Genomic DNA, 15,277 nt, shown 5'->3' with positions numbered 1-15,277 from the left:
TTGGGGTGGGGGGATTTTTGTCTTTATGGCCAGGTAAACTAAACCTTTTGCCCTTCCCTTTCTCCCTCTGTCTGGTGCTTTTTCCCTGTTGCTGCTGAGTTTGCTCTCCATACATGTCCTGTTAGGTACTGTTTATCCTGGTGATTCAGTAAAGAAAAGCAATTGTGATGTTCACAGAATGTCAAAAGGGAGCTGCAGGGAGGTGGAGAGAGAAGTGTGGGTTCCCAGGTACTGCTGTTCAAGGAGGAAAGCCCCTGGAGTTGCAGGAGCAGCTGGCATTGCCTGCTGCCTGTCAGGGTATTTGTGTCTCTCATGGAAACTTGCTCTGCTTTAAGAGCTGCAGGTTTAAAAAAAACCAGTGCAAAGCACTGGAGGAAAAGAAGCTATTTTCGTGTTCTTCCATTTGAAAAGAACACTCCTCTTAATAAATATAGTTTAAAATGTTCTTTGTTGAAATATCCTTTTAAATATTAATTAATCACTTTTTGTAGTCCTTTTCATATGTCAAGCAGCAGCTGGCTTTTTACAGGGTGTTTGGTTGTGTCCTGTAGGGGTAGTATTTCCTGGAGAAAGAACTATGTATAGGCATTTATTACTAAGTATTTTGCTACTTTTTCTTTAGATGTTACCTTTCGAGAAGCTTGGATGAGAAATACTCTGACTTGTTTTCCTTCTTAGTGCTTGGCACTGGCTTTTTGCTGTACAACTGCCATTAATGTAGGTGGAAGAGGACAGGGAAGTTAGATGAGATTGGTATTTTTTCCTTTGGAAGGAAGGAAGGAAGAATGAAAGTAAACAGAGTTTGCAAACAAGTAATAGGAAAAAAGGTTATTTGCAGCTTACTCTTCTTTCTAGTGCCCATGTAATTGCTCCTGAAATGGAAAATGTATAGTTTTGTGTTTTCAGTGAGTAAGTAGCTGCTCTTATACTCCTGTTACGGAAGTAAAATGTTTTGTTTAAAATAAACAATGGTAGAACAATCCTAGCAATGAAAATACATTCCCTATGAAGTTGTTACCTTTCTATAATGTTTTATTGCCATTAATATTCCTGTAAAAGGAATATTAACCTAAAGGAATATTAACCCTGACTCACTGACAGGTTTTCTGGCTGAACAAAACCCTCGTCTACTTGCTGGGGGGATAAGGCAGCAAATCTGGGCTAATGAATGTTAATATTTCTCTTTAGTTACAGAAAGGAGTATATTGCTCCCATGGAAACTACATAGCTCATTTCCCTTCATACTCAGCGTTCTTGTGTATCTTTATTTTCCACCTCCACCATTTTTCCTTCTAACCCTTTTTTTTTTTTTCTGAAACTTTGACTTTAAATGCAGGCAGGTGATGATTTTCACAAACTGTGTTTTATTTTGGTGTGGGTTGGAATGAGAGAACTGGAAGTTAATGCCACCTTAAGCCCAAAATAAAATGGTAAGCAAACATGCTGAATGTCAGAATTTCACAGTAGATGCTTCTTGTTCTACTGTAATCAGTTACAATTAAACATCTTCTGTACTCATTGAAATAGCAGAGCAGGGGCCTTAACTAAGAGCATTATTGGCATGTGTGGTCAGTACATGAGTCTGGCAGCTTGCTGCAAAATCAGGACAATCACTGAGCTGGGGCTGGAATGTTGTGTGGCTCTTTTGTGTTACCGCATCCCGGTTTCCTTCAGAAGTCCTACAAGCCAAAGGCTTTGGAAGGACTGTGAAACCTCCAAATGTTTCTGTTACTGGAATAAGAAGTTCTGGTTTGCTGTTTTCTTACATAATCAAATAATGTTCCAGATTCTCCAGTATTGTATTGCAGCCTGTTAATACAGGAACAGCCAAACAGAGATTTGGGGAATGGTATTTGAGCCCAGTAAATGTGCCACTTATGGCTGGTCAGAGGGTTTTGCCTTTAAGCTGAACTTAAGACAAAGTTAACACCCCAAAACAGTTCTGGTCAGCCTGAGGCTGAGTCCCTCACTTCTGGCCACTGTTTGGTCAGTTAAGGCCAAGTGTTTGGCATTTCAAAGCGAGTATTTCTGTGTGTCTGAATACAGCCTTACCGTGTCCCAAAGGCTCTGAGCAGGTGCCAGTTTGAAATCCCTGTAGTTAGCTGAACTCGGGCAGAGCCTTGCAGTAGAGCAGTAAATGTACCCATGCTGAACACTGTTGTAGTGGGCTGGCAGGAGTGCCAGTGGAATCTGCATTGCAGTGATGGCAGGTTTTCTTTGCTTAACATGCTGTATATTTAATGGTTTGCATTTTGCCATCTTACTGTGTCAGGACATTGGAGAACTCTGTACGAAGACTGTGTTCAAACACACCGAGCCACAGCGCTCCCAGAGCATTTATTTCAGGATTTCTTCGGGTATACGTTAGTAAATAATGCAGCTCTGGAGATCATTTTTTGGTCAATATTTTTGCAGAGCGTACACATCACTACATACGCCAGACTCTTAGAGAGATCATTCCTAAAAATATGCAAATACATGTTCAAAAAATACCGACGTCATGAAGGAGTCTTGGGTTTGATTTTAAGTCTTTGCAAGTCACTGGTGAGATTCACAAGTTCCAAGCCATAAGAGACAATAGTAATAATTTGATTCTGGAGTTGTACGTAGGCCCCTTGCACTATCAAGGTAATCTGGGAAGGCGCTTCAGTAATACTTCTATAAACCCATGTGCATCTCCCATGGTCAGTGGTGTATGAAGGAGCTTTGTGGCCCAGAATGCCAGTCAGTCTGGCTTCCAGCACCTGCCAGCTCTGTCAGCAGGGCTTGTGTTTGTATTTGGCTACTGCTTTGGGTCCCATCCCAGTTATGACATTTAACCTTTATTTGCTATATTGCAGTGTTTGACACAAGACGTTACGTAGAGCTGAACCAAACCTTTTGTCTCATCTATTCTGGTTTATCATTTAGAAGACATGCAATATCTGCCAGATGCTGCTTCCTAACCAGTGCAGTTTTGCATCACACCAGAGAATTCATCAGCATAAATCTCCATACACGTGTCCTGAATGTGGAGCAATCTGCAGATCTGTCCACTTCCAGACCCATGTCACTAAGAACTGCCTGCATTATACCCGAAGAGTTGGGTTTCGGTCAGTATAATGATTCCTTTTGTTGTCAATTTATGTATAATTTATGGTTTTAAAAGTGATTTTCCATTTTCATAAGCATTATTTGGACCAGCTTCATGGGTTTAAGGTTGTCGTGGAAACAGTACTATTAGTACTAAAATTTTGGAATAAATACATCAAGATTCTGCTTTGTTTTGGGCATCCACTTTCGTACATGATTAAATCAGAATATTAGCTAGTGTCACACAGATTCAGGACTTCACGGTTTATAAGGTCTAGAAAATTCAGATGCATTGTCTTAATTTCAGTTTTTTAAAAAAACTTCTTGAGTTTTTTCAAAACATTGAATTTTAGATTGTCTCTCTGGTAGAACAGTCATTTTCAGTACTTCCAGAATGTATGATTGAGATGTTAATGGGCATACTGCACCTGTCTGGTTGTTCTTTTCTGTGGGAAGTCGATTCCTTGGCTTTACATGACTTGTAAATTACCTTTCTAAAACAGCCTTGTCTTTTGGTTCTCCTTTGTTACTCTTCAGTTTCCCTTTGACTTTCATGTTTCCCTGTAATGGCAACTCACTGAGAAAATGGGGAGCAGAGGCATTTCATAGAAATGTTTAGTTTTGAAAGACTTGAAAAAATGTTTTCTGTTAGAATTTTCCTTGCACTGAATGGCAGGCAGCACAGCAAGAGATCAGAAGAGCTGCCCATACCCTGAGCTTTGCTCAGCACTCCTAAAACACGTCCACTTCACCCTGTCTGCCTGGAAAAAAGGCCATTCTAAATCTTAGGGCAGGTAGCTCCTTCCACCCTTAAGGTGCCACAGTTCATTTTCCAGGATGGCTGTGCAATCTTCCCCTAAGGGAAGAAAGCATTTTTACTGCATCAAGCCTATGTTTTCAGCTTGAATCCATGGCCTGACATAACTCCAAGCTCTTTTCATTTCTTTGGGTTCTTTTCTTTTACCCTTACCTCTCAAGCAGTAGTCTGTCTTGTCCTGCATTTCCTCTATCTGTTTCCTGCACTCCACTGCCCTTCCCTCTAATCTGTGTCTCTTGGGTTTGTACACAGAATCACCTCTAGGGACTCCTGGCCTGCCCCAGTAACACCAGCGGAATCCCAAATCCTGCACTGGGAATCTAAGTCACTGAACTTTTCAACATGTCTCATAAACATCTCATTTAACACTGAGTCAGAATTTCTTGATCTGGTGAGACTAAACCAAAGTCACCCAGGCAAGCAAAAGCAGTCTCTGGGAATGTTACTGTCTCCCTCCTTAGACTCCTCAGCCTCTTCTTAGAACTGCAGTGCTTTTGCCTGAAGAGCAGCATGCACCATCCTGCTTTTCCAAAGGGTCTCTGCCAAGAAGTTCCCTTTGATTCCAGTGATTTAGGCTAGTTGTCTGCACTGAATCAGCTGAAAACTTCAGCCTGACGTTTCACTGCATCCTGCCAAGGTGAAAGCCAGAAGCTGTTAGAACAGTCCCCGAGAGGGCTTGGTCCTTAGGAACTGTGTAATATACAATGGTGGATGCTGAGGATCAGCTGTTACGTGGCATCACTAGAGAATGAGGTCAAGCCCTGGCATGGGGAGGTGAAAATGCCACCTGGCTCTCTGGGGGGACACTGAGGAGTAGATGTGTTATTGAGAGCATCACGCTGTGTATGGCTGTGAAGAAGTGCTCAGCTCTGTATGAGCACAGAAGATCTTAACAGAGCCAAAAAAGACCAGAATGATCTGCTTTAGAGAATGCCTTGGGTAGCAGAGACTAGATGGGTATAAACTCAATGAATAGTATTAAGACTATAAATTAAATGCTCAGAAAAAGAAAGGATGATATTTCATAAAATTCAAGGGTGATAAATTTTAAAAGGAAAATGGGATCCTCAAATGCAATGTAGAACTATTTCCTGCTTTATTGCTATCATCAGGGCACTAAAACTATTGAAAATTTGACATTTATGTGACAACAATCGTACTGCCATGATAGAGGCTAAAATTAAAGTTCTGGAGGGGTGAAGGCCTTCTACATTTGAAGAGTTTGTAAAAGTCTTACTTCAAGATACTGATTAATAAGAAATGGTTTCATTTGACAGGTAATTGCTCATTGCACTATGTTCTTGGGACTGATTTGGGAGCATTTGGTACTGGAGATGTAGGGCATTAAAGGGGGCCATTGTGTATAAAAATTCTTATGTTCTAATATTAATTCAAATTTTTAATCATTTCATTTTAGAATAGATGCGGAAATGTCACAGATTTTCGACACAGTAGAAGTATGTTTTTGAAAAATATTTTCCGAATTCCAATATGATATATTGATCTGATAGTAGGGATTTGGTTTAGTTTTCCTGAGTTCCAATCCAAGTGCTGATTTGATTACATGTGCAGAAAATCATTACCAGTATATCTTCAGTAAATCTAAACAAGGGAAATGGTGAAAATGTTTTCCTTACTGGTTTTCCATTTGGTGGTAGTTTCTAAATTGCTTTGGTGTACTTTATAAACAATACCCTGCATGTGATAAAAAATGTGTTCTGGAAAATCTCTTTCCAAATTTGCAGAGGACTTAAGCGTTCTTTCTGCAATCAATAGAGTATTTGTCGACCCTTCTGTTTTATTGTAATAACATAAAAACATGTTCTGACCTTGTATCTCTTAGATTTTCAAATGAAAATGTGTGAAATTTCTTTCCCCTTACTTTGTGATCCACAAATTGCTGGTTATGTTGATTCTTACGGGGTTGTTTAAATTGACAGAGTAATATTGTTTTATCCAGTTTTTATCCATACGTGTTTCTCTCTTCCCTTTGCTTGGAAATCTGTGTTGATTATGTCCAGCGCTGCTCAGGGCAGGGCTGCACTGACTCTCCTTCGCTCTCTCCGCAGCTGCGTGCACTGCAATGTTGTGTACTCTGACGTGGCGGCACTCAAGTCTCATATTCAAGGTTGTCACTGTGAAGTCTTTTACAAGTGTCCTATCTGTCCCATGGCATTTAAATCTGCTCCCAGCACACACTCCCATGCCTATACACAACACCCCGGTATCAAGATAGGCGAACCAAAGTAAGCAAAATTCATCTTCTACTGCACTTGCCTGCATTTGAATAAGCTGTGAAATTGCATTCTGTCCTGTGCTTGCAGTCATAACAGTCACCTCTCACAGCCACCACTTTGTCAGACTGCTGGTGATGGGGATTTGTATAGTGCTTTCATGAATTTTCAGCTGGCAGTTCACTGGGCAAAGGTGACATTTCTCTGAATGTACTAGCAGGTCTTTAAGCACTGCATGCTACAAGAGAGTGATTGCAAAATGTAATTACACAAATTATTTGGACAGGTGGCCAGAGTGTTGCTCGTTCTGATGTTTTAATCTGCTTAGCTCATCTGCATTTTTACTGTGAATTAAAATAATGTGATTCCAAAAAGAGCTGCTAAGACTCATCAGTGCTTATGTGGTGATTTTCATAACGTGGTTGAAAAGTTGAGAAAAAGCGATTTTATCTGTTTATATAAGCTTTTTTCCAATAGGTAATCTCTTTCTGGCTTAAAGCAGAAGTGGTTCTGTTTTGTAGCTAGGAAAGTTGGCCATAAAGGTGGTATTTTGCTGAAGGTGGTGACACAGGGCACAGGTGGGACTCGGCTTCAGGGTCTTTTTTTAAAGCTGTTGGACACTGGCGGGCTCTGCTGAAGGCAGCAGGTGCTGCTGTGTGTGCAAACCCCTCCAGCCCTCAGGTCTGAGCCTCTCTGAGCACCCCTTCTCCTCCATCTGCTGCTTCCTCACTGCTACAAGTGCACTGTTCAGAGCAAACAGTCAGGGATTGAGCTTCATGTTTTCTCTGGGGCATGCACAGAGCACCAGCACGGTAACAACTTGCAGGCTCAAGAACACAGAAAGTATCCTATGATATAATAACCAGCGTTCCTAAGAGTTCCGTTTCTCACTGTTTCTTCTAACATATTAACAGGAGATTTTTTTCTTTATTTACACCTTCATCAAAGCAAAATGGCAACAAACTCGCCATGTCTGATACCAAATGAAGGCATTTCTGCCTAGTGGGAAATGATACCTTGTTTTAATTCAGGATGGTATCATCAGTCAGAGGCTGTGAGATACCAACATTTAAAACTTTTTTCAGGTTCTCATAGTTCTCATTAGAGAGGTCCAAAAGATTAAGATCACTATTTCTGTAAGATGCTACACATACGAAGAGTGAACTGTGCTTGGATCTGCCAAACTGTTTCTGATCAGGTTCATGAATTAAGTATTTTTCATTTGTTTTCTTTCCATATAGATGCACTTATAATTGTATTTCTTTACTAATTTATTTTGATTATAAAAAATGAAATGAAATTTTATTAAGTACTACTCTAATAAGTCACAGAATCCATAGTTGAGTGCTTCTCTTAAGAAGTGGTGTTTCCTTTAAATTTGCCAGTTTTCATCAAGATGGTGCCTTAAATGCATGCAGAGTGACTGGTAGGATTTTTCCAGCCCTTGCAGTGCTCAGAGTTCTTGGCCTGCCTAGTGCTGAGCAGAACTGACAGGTTGTATTGGAGGCAATACGTTCACATTTGGGTTGTCTGTGCTGCATCACGGAGCACCCGGGCTGTATGACTGGCACCCATTGCAAGCCTGCCAGCCTCATTCCTGACCCCAGGTGTGTGGCACAGTCCAGGGACACTGGCCATGGCTTCAGCAGTGCCAGGACCCCATGGTTTCTGAGGGACTCTGTAGTAGGTCACACTCCTGTGTTTACAGGAATTGAGCTCCTGGGGAATCTTGCTGCCTGCCTCTGGCATTTACTTGGAACTGTGTGATTTACAATTACATTACAAACAGTTGCTTCAGAACAGATGCACTAAACTATTGGTGTATGAAAAATTACTTTTATATGCAGGGATTCTCAGTGGGATGAAATGAGATTATTTTAATATAGGGAAATGGATGGCTGTCTCATCTTTCAACTCTGGGAAGCTCTCTCCTGTAACATACTCTAAGCTTTGGTTTCCCACAAAACCACAGAGATGATCTTCTTTTTTTCAGTAAACAGTGTCTAGGTATGGCAGTAAGATATTTTTCATGGCTAATCTCTTTTTCAATACTGCAGAAATTCTTGTTTATCAAGCCGAATTATGGATATTTACTGTACTATTGGTAAAAGTGTATTATCCCACAAGTTCCTTTTTTTAGAGAAAAAAATTTGGGAAGGAGAAATACTATCCTCTGGTGCAGAAGCTTTCCAAATGCTAAATGTCTTTTATGTGATTGAAAGTATTTTCCTTTCACATGTATTTATATACATGTGAATTTGTTAAACAGATTTTTGGGAAGTGAAAAGGCCACGCGCCTGCTTTGGTGTATACTGTGGGGCCCGAGCAGTGCTGAGTAACCAGCCTGAGGATGGGATGGGATGGGATGGGATGGGATGGGATGGGATGGGATGGGATGGGATGGGATGGGATGAACTGCCTGACTTGCTCCAGCATCCCTGTAAATGTCATCCTGTGGAAGCACAACTGCCTTTAAGCTTTGAACAGCATTTTAGGCAGTTGCATGTTAAACACTGACTACTTGAATTAAATTTTAAAAAGCCAAAACCAGCATACATAGTTGCATGTATATTGTTAAGGATTGAAAATCATGCTTTTGCTATGTCTGAAGGAAATAGTCCAGGTGTGTATAGTCATAACTTATACTGCGAGATGTTTTGGTATGGATTTAAGTGAGTACAGTCATTGCCCAGAGACTTGTTGAAATTTGGATCTTTACCAGATAGTCCTGCTTCTGTGAAAGCAGAGTAAAGTATTTTAGCTGCCATAGAAAATGCATAGATTCAGCTCTTGGTGTTTTTAGAGAGTTAAAATTTTTATATGCAATAAATTCAGAAAGACGTCAAATTTTTTTTGTAGCAGATTCACTACAGATCTGCAGTGAAGGGTTCACCACAGAAAGCAGGACAGTAGTACATTGATAATCAGAGGTTGCTGTGTAAATAATACATTTATCTTAGCATATGTGGGAAACTGGGACCACTTGATACCACAAAAAAAGTCTTTCCCAGTTAATACGAAGAAGTGTACTGTTTTTCATTTGGAATTACAGGACAGCTTGGACATGGAAGCGATGCCCTTCTTCTTGTCATCTCAAAACACAGTGCAGTGTGATCCCTAGAACTCTGGAACAATGCACTATCAGTGATAATTACTTAGAGGGATATGGAAAGGACTGGGAACATTTATGTGGCTAAATGAGAAGATTTAGCACTTTAGCAGGCAGGGGGGTTTGTGGGTTGGTGGTTTTTTTAGGACAGGGGAAGCACCTCTTGCTGTACTGAGCACCTGTGGTTGGGATTCTTTTATTTTAGCTAAACTTTCTCTGCAGCACTACAGGTTAGATGGCTTAGATTTCTCTCTCATCTGATGACCTCTGGTTAGAAAACTGCTGTCAGAACAGGAGGCTGAGGGACCTAAGTTCAAAAGTCACACGTGCTCCAAGAGAGGAAGAGTTTGGTGGTGTCTCTACATTTCTATGACAGATTCATCAAGGCTTGGAATGGCAGATCAGGGAAATCCCATCCTGCACTGTTGGAGCTTCAGGGCGTTGACGGAGTCTAGGCTTGGCATTCAGGAGCCTCAAAGGCATGAACATTGCCAAAATTATATTTATCTTGAAGTATGTTACTAACTACTATTGAATGAATCACTCCCTTAAAACATACTGCTTTTGTAACCTGGAGCAGAGATATTATCCTTCAGCTACGTTGTGAGTTCAGAAACTGAAGATGTTGAACTGTCAGAGTATCCTGAGCAGATGTTGTTGTATATGTAACTGGCACATGCTGTTGTTTTCTGACTTCTTGTTTGCAGTTTTTAAATTATTTTTTTCTATTTTTCTGTTTCTTCTACTGCTCCCATATTTTGAAATTAAAGGATGTTTTGAATTAGTTTAACTTTTTTCAGGCAGTGTGAAACGATTGCTTAAACATGTCAGATCTTATCTGTGATGAGAAAAAAAGTTAACATCATGATTCTTGCAAATAGATCCTCAACATGACTGACATTGTTTATTGTACTTCTGTTTTTAGAATAATATATAAATGCTCTATGTGTGACACTGTGTTTACTCTACAACCTTTGCTCTATCGCCACTTTGATCAGCACATTGAAAACCAGAAGGTGTCTGTTTTCAAGTGTCCAGACTGTTCTCTTCTATATGCACAGAAACAGCTTATGATGGATCATATCAAGGTGTGTAGGCATCTTCCCTTGTTTCCTTCATAGATACCATTTGTCATGCAATATATGCTGTGAGAACATACTGTGAAAATGCACAGAACAACAAGAAGACTGCTGAGAAAGATGTTAGTAATTCTGAGAGGGTAATCTGTGAATATTGTTCTCAAATGTTAAAATGTTATATTTTGTCTTGTTTTCAGCATATCTGTGATCCCTCAGTCGGTTTTTCTGTAAGAATGTTGATTTTGGTATACTGGGAATATCTCAGCTAGTCCGATCCTAACAAATATTGAGCTTTATTTACAGTGTTCTAAGTATTATTCTAATTGTTAGGAGCTGAGAATGTTGAGTGCATCACAAAATCAAACCTTTGATGTTCAGAATTCACCAGGAAGCAGTATGTTGCTAGATGTAGAGGTTATCTGTGTGTATTCACATAGGAACATGAACATGTGTGCTTTAAAAAAAACTCTTAAGTGGATTTCCTCATAAACACCGTTAACAACTAAAGATTCACTGTGATCCTTGTAAGTCCTGGTTTTAAGGATCCGCAGTCCCCTGGCTATCCTTTGTTAACTGTGTGTTTGACACAGACTGTTACCTTCTACCATACAGACCAAAGCTAAGTTTTTTATGCGTTATTAACCCTTGGTCCCTGAACACGGCCCTAAAGTTCAGAATGGCACCATGGAGCTCGCTGCGTTTCTCTGGCAGTGACAAAATTTCTGAGTACAATTTCTCTACAGCAAAGTGAAAAACCAGACATCTTTTTTGGCTGCTGAAACCATCATTTTACATTTTAGTCCCAACTATGGCACTTGTAACCATAGAATTCTCCAAAGTTGTGCTGAAAATAAGATCACAAGTCTTGAAAAAAACAGGTGGTTTTAAAGCCAGTCTTCAGCTTGAGGAAGAAATGAGGGAAGGGCTGAGCCAAGATGTTCAGAAATACAAGGACTGGATATTGTCTTTGTTTCAGAACTAGTAGCACTAGTTCTTGCATGTTTACTGCAAGGTATCTTAGATGGTCCTCTCAGGCAGCAGTGCAAAGCTCTGTTTTCTATTTCCTTTGATCTACTCAGATGGTTGGGGTTTTTTTCACTAAATAGGCAAATTCTGTGTATTGCAGTGTATGTCTTGTTTCTGTAATTAGTTTTTCCTGACTCAGGTATTACTGGAAAAGTATTGTTATACCTGTACATAAGTACTTCTGTAAGACCTGAAGACAGCACTTTTAGGAGCTCAGTCTGACTGCAGTTAGGGCTAGAAGCTGTCTTTACAGAAATCCCGCTGCTCAGCATCTCACATTTTAAAGATACGCTCAGCTACTTGGGCACTACTTAACTTCTTTGGCTTTAGTGCTCCATGCTAGTACTTGAACTTTCAACCAGTGGGGTTTTAGCATGATTCACTATAAATGATTCAGACATTTTTGGGACTAAAATTAGAGGATTAGAGAATACATGTGCAGTAGCAGTATTTCTGGTTTTGCATTTAGGATGTGTGTATAGTAGTAGGGACTGAAGCAAAGCAGTGTAAATTGGAGTTCAGTTAAGGGGAACTGAAAAAAACAGTAACAGGTTATAAATAAAAGCAGAAAAGGATTTGGGGAGAGGATAAAAGCACAAAAAGGACTCAGGGAGAGTATGAGTGCCAGACAGAGGCAGAGCTTAGCTGCACAGACAGTAATGGTTTGGTATGGCTAGACATAAGCCATCAAGGCAGAGACAGACCTGGGTGAAAGTAGGACTGAAAGGGACAGAAGGAAGCTCAGGAGGAGGTTATTTAAAACTGCAGAAAATAACCCAGAGTAATTCCTGCAGATGTCAATATTTCTTGATGGCAAAATGTATGTCTCATTTTCCTGTAATAACTCGCTACAAGAAAATTTCCAGCAGCCAGTGAGAGCAGGTGGTGAGGACTGCTCTGGGCTGGCCTGGAGGTGTAATTCTCCCTGTTTGGCCAGCACTGGGACTCCATACTATGCTTTAATGCTCTTGGTGTAGTTCCAAATAAGAAACGAAATTTCAAGCATTGTATTTAAAAGACATTTGGAAAGTTGAGCGCTAACATTTTACATGCTGACAGGTTAGGCTGGAATGGAATCTCCAGGTCAGGAATCTTCAGTTGCGTGAGAGTACAGGAACCTCGTTTCCTCCTCCCCTGTTGCAGTGAGATGCTAAAGCCAGCCTACTCCTTCACTACACACCTGCACTTTGCTCTTAGTTGCTGGTCCTGTGCACTTTGCTTTTTACTAAGTTATGGGGGGTTAATTACTGGCTTTTCTTCTATTTAAAAGCTGTTGAACAAAGAACATGTACTGCTGATGAGGTTGATACTTGCTCTAGAGCCAGTGGGTAGCCCCAAGAGCCAAAGTATTTACGAAAGTACTTGTATCAGATTGATACTCCTGTATTCCCAGAATCAAGAATGTATTGAATGGGTTTTATGTGAAGGAAAAAGAATTCTGTTTGGGCTGGTTAAATGTATCCTCCAAAAGGGTTATAGTAAGTGTCAGTAGGTGAGAGGATCAGAACACTGTCCCGGTAAAGGACAAGCCTTTTAGATGTGAGACCTCAACTGTGGGTCCCTGTTCAGCAGTGGATTAGCTCTGGGCTGCAGTCATCCCTGATGGCCCACAACCATCCTCATTCCTGCTGTGTCCATATCCACGTGTGGAACTCAGACACACAGCTGAAGCCCCCCAGCCACTCCTGAACAAGTCACTTTGTTGGAAGGCTCAGGTGTCACACCAGCACACTGCACTGGTTTGGAAATGGGGGAAGGAGGATTCTTCCCTTCTTACTGACCATTGACTTAAAGTGCAGACATAAGTCCCTGAGGAGAGCTTCCCACCCAGAAGCTTCAGGGGCTGGAGAACAGCTGGTCAGACCCCTCTGATCTGCTCTGGGGCCCTGTCAGCCCCGCACACCTTGGCTTCTAACGGCTTCTAATGACAGGGTAGCCCTAAATGAGTGTGCTCATTACCTGACTGGGGAGTAAGGCAGGGCTTAACCTCAGCCTCAACTTAAAATGTTAATATATCCTAAATTACATAGCTGTGTGATATTTCCAGAGTTGCCTTGTCCTTCTTACCAATATGCCAAGTCAACATTTGGTCAGTAAAAAAACCTTTCCTTCTTGGAAAACTCCAGTCACATAGTCTGGAATGAGGATGCTCAACTAATATATCAGGTAAGTAAAGCAGGAAATGAGCATAAAGTACTTCTTGAGCCCTTTTTCGCCCCTGTTAAACCGCAACTTAACCTACAAAGTAAGTCTCTTATTTTTTTGTGAAAATACCTGCATATGGTACCTGTTATTGTTAGCTCTTGCTAGGTCTTGCCTTTACTTAACGCTGTTTCTTTAAGAATGTGATCTGATGATAATAGTATGCCAAAGAAGTAACTGAAGGTTTTTGGTTGAGTACAACAGTGTGTGTCTATGTTATTTTTGTACCTTTTTTTTTTTCTCTCCTTTGTTGTAGTCTATGCATGGAACTTTGAAAAGTGTTGAGGGGCCACCAAACCTGGGGATAAATCTGCCTCTCAGTACTAAACCCACAACTCAGAACTCAGCCAGTCACAACAAGGAGGACACAAAATCTGTCAACGGAACAGAAAAGCTGGAGAAGAAATCTCCTTCTCCCATAAAGAAAGCAGAGCCTAAAAAAGTTGCTAGTCCTGGCTGGACATGTTGGGAGTGTGACAGGCTCTTCACTCAGAGAGATGTTTACATCTCCCACATGAGGAAAGAACATGGAAAGGTAAAGGAATATATTCAAATACAAAAAAGTGAATCAAACCTGAAAGGTGAAGTATTTGTTTCTAAATTCTGTTTGTGTTTTTGCAAATAATTCCTTTAAGTCCCAGCATTATTATTCTCTGTTCTTATATCTATTTCATCTTTTTTTCTTTGGCTGCTTAGTTTTTTTCAGTTTCTACATCATTCTACGGAGAAAATCAATTAGGCTTGTTCATTCAGTACCGAAATTTTTTCAAGATGGAAAGAATGAGAGATACTGCTGTATTTCATCCAAGCCATCTAATCTGATCCAGATTCTTATTTCTTCATTGTGCCTTCTCAGTTCCCTCTCTTTAAGGTGGTGTGGTGAATGTGGCAGTGCCGGGATAACGGTTGGACCCAATCTTAAAGATCTTTTCCAACTTAAACAATTTGATTCTATTCTGTTCTGAAGCTCAGTGTCTGTTAGCCTCAGGGAGTGGAGACTCAGTCTTGTTTTACTGGTCCAGTGAGTGCCAACTGGTGTTTATCATTTAAAGGCAGACACATTCTACAGTTGAGCTGTTGCTCTAGTCTTACACTTGAAAGTTCAGCTGAGTTAACAAGTCGAATTTTGTATTTAAAGCAGGTGGACTTGAGATATCTTACTTAAAATGGATTGAAAGTGAAATATGGGAATGTTGCATCCTCAAGTCAGCAGAGAGACTGTTTGATGTTCTTCCTGAGTTCAATAGCATTTCCAGTTACATAGCTGTGTGATGTTTCCAGAGTTGCCTTGTCCTTGTCCTTGAAATTAAAAAGACTGGCAGGCAGGAAGGCAGTAGTGACCCTGCTTAGCTGTGGCAGGCTCCAGCCCCTTGCGGACATGTGGCAGCCACCTGCCAAGCCAGTCTTCACCTTCACCTTTGCTGTGTGCTGGTGGCAATGCTGTGGCTCTTTCCTCAGCTGGGAACCAGGGAGTTAAACTGATGTACTGTGCTGCACTGCAGCAAAAGACCAGGACTGGGAGGGATAATAGGCTTATTTTGTCTAAGTGGAGGAGAAACACCCCGAGTGAAAATCCGTAGTTTGCAGGATGCTAATGTGCTGTAATAAATGATTGCATATTTCCAGAGGTTTGTATTATAGTTATTATCTCTAAAGCTGTTCTGCAAATGATTTTATTCTGTTTATAAACATTTTATGGAAAAGCTGAAAATGCTGGACTACTGAGTGTCATCTTCAA

The 15,277-nt window shown here is 40.6% G+C and overlaps 1 protein-coding gene across 8 annotated transcripts in view; it reads left to right on the top strand.

Annotated features, from left to right (window-relative positions):
* Positions 1-15,277, top strand: part of ZNF532 (zinc finger protein 532) — a 34,255-nt gene that overhangs the window by 13,575 nt on the left and 5,403 nt on the right. For all 8 annotated transcript variants that reach the window (XR_005603966.1, XR_005603967.1, XM_039567791.1 and 5 more), the window contains 4 exons: positions 2,911-3,092; positions 5,959-6,135; positions 10,158-10,320; positions 13,796-14,074. Coding sequence is in view for 6 of the 8 variants with exons in the window: in XM_039567791.1 (XP_039423725.1) it covers positions 2,911-3,092; positions 5,959-6,135; positions 10,158-10,320; positions 13,796-14,074 (801 nt within the window). In the remaining 2 variants the exon portion in view is untranslated. The remainder of the gene's footprint in view (positions 1-2,910; positions 3,093-5,958; positions 6,136-10,157; positions 10,321-13,795; positions 14,075-15,277) is intronic.

This window comes from Corvus cornix, chromosome Z (genome assembly GCF_000738735.6).
Source record: "Corvus cornix cornix isolate S_Up_H32 chromosome Z, ASM73873v5, whole genome shotgun sequence".
NCBI classification, from domain to species: Eukaryota; Metazoa; Chordata; class Aves; order Passeriformes; family Corvidae; genus Corvus; species Corvus cornix.
The sequence above is the reverse complement of the archived record's forward strand: the minus strand, read 5'-3'. Positions and strand labels throughout refer to the sequence as shown.